Source organism: Phytophthora infestans, genomic scaffold (assembly GCF_000142945.1).
Source record: "Phytophthora infestans T30-4 supercont1.49 genomic scaffold, whole genome shotgun sequence".
Lineage (NCBI taxonomy): Eukaryota > Oomycota > Peronosporomycetes > Peronosporales > Peronosporaceae > Phytophthora > Phytophthora infestans.
In genome coordinates, this window is record NW_003303710.1 from 245,432 (window position 1) to 251,606 (window position 6,175).

A 6,175-nucleotide genomic window follows, 5' to 3' on the forward strand; every position below is an offset into this window, starting at 1 on the left:
AGTTACTTACAAGCTGAAATAGGCAGTATTAAATACAAGCAGGTAAGTAGTGCAAGCTGGACAGGCCGTTACTATCGTTTGCGCTGATGTGAGCTAAGTTCATAGCGGCTCCGTGATATCGAGCACGACGCAAAGCTAAATATATTGTGTGGCGTTTGTAGACATGCTATTTGAAGTGCAGATGATTCTGACAGTGATAGCCAACAATAATAAAGAGACTGTGTCAAGATCACTACATGTAGAATAATCTTTTTTAAGCATGGTAAGTATGATGCTAGGTGCTCGGGTTTTTGTAGGAATATTTGCACGGCTTACTGGGAACTCAGCATTTTGTAGCGAATGGTCTAAATTAAACCCAAATTTATGACATTAAAACAGTCGATTTAGGCACATCGGGGCTGTCGGCATCTAAACGATATTCATCCGTGTTTGGATGGCTCAAAGACACTCTGTTTGAAACGACCAAAACTTGAAAATAGCCACAAACACATGAAATTGGTGCTCTTTGCCCCGATATGTGGACTAGGTTAATTAGAAAAAAACCAATTTACATCGCTTACAAATCGTCAGATAAATGGAAAATACATACAAACACCAAGTGAAGTGGAAATTCTTCCAGTGTCCCGAAATAGTGTTCGAATGAAAAGCAGTTTTTTCAGCTCTACATCTTGCTGTCTGTGCGAGAAGGACTGCCAAAAAAAACGTTGTGGACAAACTGCATGTGCTTTATACTACTAGTAGTATTTGCTAAATATGCTTCAGCTGCGTCAATAGCAAACCTAGAACCTATTTTGGGGGAAACCGCTCAACAAACCTAAGCTACTAGTATATTGCAACAAGAGCACTTCCATAACTTGTACTCACACACGCTTATCGAAACGTGAGCAGACCAAGCGTTCGATCGTGGGAGACGCTGAACATGGCGTCATATCGCGGGTGCCAAGTTGCATGCAGTACCGTTTTGTCTACATGAGTGAGTACATAGACAAGAGACGACAGGTTAAAAAAAATAACTTGCACGTGGCTGATAATCATGTAAAATAAGCACTTACGATGCACGCGAAGAGATTGCTGGGGCAACACCGCAGGGTAATTTTTCCCACGCATGCGCACGTCCCAGATGTTCACCACACCGGTCTTGCTGCCGCACGAGACGTGATAGCCTGCAGGCGACCACCGCGGCACGACGTACTGACTCATGGAGCTCCCTTCCCAAGTCAGCGACATCCCGTTGCGGTCATAGCGCTGACGCAGGTCGTGCATCAGCAAATTGTGTCTACTCTGCTCCACAGAGCTGACCATTAAAAGGTTCGGATTGTGTGGATGTTCCAGTACGGCGTTGATCTTGGAGATACTCGGTTTGCGACGCTCCATGACGATGTCGCTGCATCCCTTTTTCAGGTCATAACGAATCAGCAATCCGTCAAGTCCGCCAGTGTACAGAGAGTCACGTTGAGAGTGAACACAGAGCGATTTAACTTCACTGCGGTGGTCTCGGTGCAGCACAGTAAACTTCAAATCCAATCCACCACGCTGGCTGTCTTCGTGCTCTTCCCAGAGCACAACGGCGTGGTCAGAGTTGCCAGTCGTGACCAATTGATGACTTGTAGTTTCCGCTCCAAACCCGGTTGGCAGCCAGTCGATCGCAGATATACCTCGTGAGTGCAGAACGGTGCGCTTTGAGGTGATTCGATCACGCGGAATGGGCTGCGGCATGTCACTATCTTCCAGTTTGAGCTGGTGGAGTTGCACAATGCAGAACTCTCCTTTCTCTTGCAAAGGGTCACGGAAAGCCATAGCCATGCGGTTTCCGTCTGGGCTCCACGAGATAGCTTCAGCACAAGGATTATCACGGCGGAATGATGGTGGCGTGAGAGCTACCACCTTGGCGATGTCTTGGTCCTGACGTTGGTAGCTCCACAAGATTAGGCCCCCTTCATCAGGGCTTGTGGCGAAGATTTGGGGCTGAATCGGGTTAAAGGCTAAGTGGCGGCCCTTACGACTGCTACCGTCTGGGATGGCGCGGAAACGGTGATTCGCCAGCAGCTTCGGTACATTTGAGCGGCCCCAGAAAAGATCTGGCATTGAGTCCTCAACAGGCACGACTGTGCTCTTGACTGACGCGGCACTGTTTTCTAGTTCTTGTTTCGCTTCACTCGAATCGATAATGGCACAGTCATCGTCATCACTGCCTTCATCGTCTTCATCCACGATACAAGGACGCTTGGACGCTCGCGGATGGCTACTTGATCGTCGAGTATCACGTCGATTGCTCTTGCTCGTATTCCTAGATCGTCTCGACGTTTTATCCTCGCGGCTGCTTCCACTGCGACGCGATGGCAGTCGACGCTCTCGACGCATTTTCAGCGCATCCAGCTCGACCTGAAGGTCGTACACCTCGATCGACTTACTCTCAACACGCTTCTGGAGCTTCTTCAGCTGCTCCTTTAGATCTTCCAGATCCTTTTTCTTCGGTTCTAACTCCTGTTCAGTGTCTGCAATGGCGTCCTCAATCTCCTGGAGGCTACTACCGCTACGTCGGCCACTACGTGAGGACTTTGTGCCCGGTTTCTCTTCTTCGTCGTTTGTGTCAACAGTTCTAGAGCGTTGAGAGCGTTGAGCACGACTCGGAGATCGCTCCCGTTCCCGTCCACGCTCGCGCGTTCTGGACTTGGACCGCTCCCGCTTTTTCCCGCTTTGAGTTCTACTGGCTCTATATAACGTCGTCGACTCCTTGCGGGAGCTTCTGGGTGCCCCACCAGTGCGTCTGGCTGCCGATTTGGAGCGTTCTCTTTGACTCCGACGAATGGCCGCCTCCGTGTCGTGTTTCTCCCTTGTGACAGACTTGGAGCGCGTACGGGTCGAGATTGGCGACAAGTTGCGACGGCCACTACTCACCGGCTGCGAATCATTGCCCCACAGGCCCTTGCGGGCGCCAGGCGAGCGCGATCTCGCTCTGGCTGCAGTTGTCGACGGGGGTGGAGGAGCAGCCTGGCAGGGCTCAGGTCGGTTATAGTACCTGGCCTTATTGGAGTTGAGTGTGGTAGCGCTGGCCGCGCGGTTACTGCCCAGCGCGATAAACTCTTGGCCTGGCGTTTTGCGAGCCATGGCTCGAGCACGCGACTTGGACTTGGACCTAGCGCGCATGGTGATTGTACCGTCTGACATTGCAGAGCGGCGCGATGCGGAGGCGACTGCGCGCGGAGGAGAAAGCTGTCGACGCCTCTTGAGCATCGTGTCGCTACGCTGAAAGTCGGAGTCGGGGATGGAGAAGGCGCCGGAGTTCGCGTAGCGCGAGGAAGACCCGCCGCACGCCCGATGACGGCTCATGTCAGAGTTTTCGGTTGGAGAAGACTGATGGGCGATTTGGGAAGTGGTGATTGGGCGAAAGTGAAAGTGGGAGACGGGTTTTGGCGCCAAATTTGCAGTTTATTAATCTTTGGCGCGCTTTTTGTGCTGATCGAGAACGGTACTTCATACCTACAGCTGCACATGGGCTTTTTTATTTTACAAGAAGTCCGTCAATTTGTTGGCGGAAAGGGGCCGCCGGTAGTGTGCAACGCACAGTTTCCGGCTCGCCCCCCCCCCCCGAGTGGTGAACTCGAAGCCGAAACTCTACTGTTTTAACCAGAACTCGGGTTCGAGCTACCGGTTTCTTTATTTTGTTGAAACACTACTTCTACGAGCTAACCGGAGTTGCATCGCTGTGCTTGTCAGGTAAAACGATAGAGTGGTGCCCTGTAGTTAGTATTTTGGTTGTACATGCTTTCAATTGCGCTGGTCTCGCGTACCGAGCGATGCCTGTTGGGGTGGCTGGAACATCCACGTTTAGTGAAATCAAGCTATCTTATGTTGCTCATGTCACCTGCTGTTAATGGCACGGCAGTACTAAAAAATTTATTTTGACTAGCCGAGTGCCGCCTCTACGTGGCGGTAGTTTAGGATTAGTTTTACTTGTTTTGGCCTTCTACGCTTCGGCAGGATAAATATTAAAAAAAAAGCGCTGAACCCCTATGAGCCTAAATATATATTTTTAATTCATAAGCCTGGGTCAGTCAGTCACCATGGTTTCCTGAAGGGTTAAAAAAAATTATTCTAATGATGATTCTTGATACAATCTCTTTATTATTGTTGGCCATCACTGTAGCTTCATCCTCCACCTGCACTTTAAATAACATTAATACAAACGCTACACAATATGTTTAGTTTAGCGTCGTGCTCGGTATCACGGGCCATTTCCGAGCCGCTATGAAGCTTAGCTCACATGTCATGGTTATCACGACAGGAAGCTCAACATTGAAGACCAACCCGCAAGAAGCACGTTGATCTCCAGCTTTCCGTCTGCAACACTTTTCAATTCATACTTTAGGATTTGACTTCGATCTCTCAGATGGAAGCTAGACTCTACTACTTCAAGCTGCCATTCATAATTAACCCAGCTGGACGAAGGTCTCCACTTATATTCAATTCATTCTCAAATTTGCTTTCTAGCACTCAATTCGAGTCTCAACACTCGCGTATGACGTGACAGTTTTAAAACTATTCAAGCGTAAGACGCGTTTCCGGTGCGTCAATTCTACACAAGGCATCTCGCCTTCATATCGACAGTACTTACCACGATGACTCGGAATCCAAGTCCCAACCCACGGCCCCGACAACAACGGCGTACCCGTGAAGAGGACACTGCGGCAGACACAGATCGCCAGACTCGGAGCCGTGATCAAGATCCGGAGGATGCCGACCCAGGTGCTGCTGCTCCGCACCCGGTCCAGCAACCAGCGGTGGATGCAATGGCCATGATGAGGCAGATGTTCGAGTTCATGAACACCAAAACCAAGAGCAGATGTCTCAAATGCTCCAGCAGCAGGTGCTTTTGCAGCAGCAGATGCTCCAGGCTTATGTAGCTCTGCACAGAAGCCTCAAAAGAAGAAGGGAACCCCGCCGCAATTAAACGGACAGTCTAACGACCACTTGGAGTTATGGCTGTTCTGTACTGAGCAGTATTACTCTAACTATAGCGAGGAGATGCAGGCTGAGTCGTCCGACTTCGTCGATACTATTTTTGGTAATTTGGGCCCTGCTGCTCAGACTTGGTACCGAGACTTCAAGATTTCTCTCGGTGACCAGCCAGCTACATGGACCATATTCAAGCAACAAATTTGTGAGCGGTTCCGAGAGGATGACTTCCAGCATAAGGTGCTGTCGAGGTTGCATAATCTTCGATGGAGTGGGTCCCAACAGGCCTACTCGACAAAATTCCTGCATTTGCTGTCTCAACTCGACTGCGAGCTGCCCGAAGTGGTCAAACATTGGTACTATCAACAGAACCTTCGCTCCGACACCAGCGCTTTTGTGTCACAACATGTGCCGTCGACACTAAAAGAAGTCATTGAGCTAGCTCAACGCTTCGAAGATTCTCGTGCGACTATCCCTGGACCAAGTGTTCAAAAGGATCAGCGCGGTGATAAACTCCAGGGCAAACCAGTACCTCAAAAGAAGAACCCTGTAGTGTCGTCCAATCCCCATTAGTCCCCTGGTACTACTGGAAGGAATGGTGACAGGTCTACCTGTGCGTATTACAAAAACCCAGGTCATACCGAGGCTGTCTGCTTCAAGAAGAAGGCGGATGCCAAGGTGTCGACTTCAAAAAACGCTTAGGCTCGGTGGGTTGGCATCCCGCTGGGCCAGAACAGTCAGTCCGTGGTAGCCGTCCACGTTCTGATAGCCCCCTCCCGAAGCAGCTTCAGTACCATGCGGATGACGCTGTTCTATCGGCTAAAGAGAAAGTTTACGGCTATTTATCTCAAAGAGGTCGAATTGCTGACGCTGCTGTAGCGGTTTTCATTGATAGTGGCGCTTCATTCAATGCGATCGACGCCAAGGTCGCCTCAATCTTCGGCTTACTGATCAAAGCCTCTTCGAAACCTCTGAATGTGAAACTGGGCAGCGGACAGCGTGTGAGTATTCCCCGACGGACTACTCGAATTACTACTTCGATGTGTGGCTTTCCGGCTTACGACTCCGAAGTTTTCGTTATGGACATTCCTGAAGGTAAGAATGTACATCTCGGATTCCCTTGGCTTGAAAAAGTGAGTCCCGACATCGATTGGTCCACTAGAACTGTACGTTCCCGTGGAGCCAACGCTGGTCTAACATTGCATCCCTGTCTCGAGTT

At 50.0% G+C, this 6,175-nt stretch overlaps 1 protein-coding gene across 1 annotated transcript; it reads right to left on the reverse strand.

Moving 5' to 3' along the window:
* Positions 1 to 810: 810 nt before the first annotated feature.
* PITG_16770 (uncharacterized protein) lies at positions 811 to 3,330 on the reverse strand (the record flags this gene model as incomplete). Its single annotated transcript, XM_002897058.1, has 4 exons — positions 811 to 965; positions 1,053 to 2,533; positions 2,678 to 2,893; positions 3,020 to 3,330. 4 exons carry the CDS (start codon positions 3,328 to 3,330, stop codon positions 871 to 873), a joined length of 2,103 nt encoding a protein of 700 aa, XP_002897104.1.
* Positions 3,331 to 6,175: the final 2,845 nt, after the last annotated feature.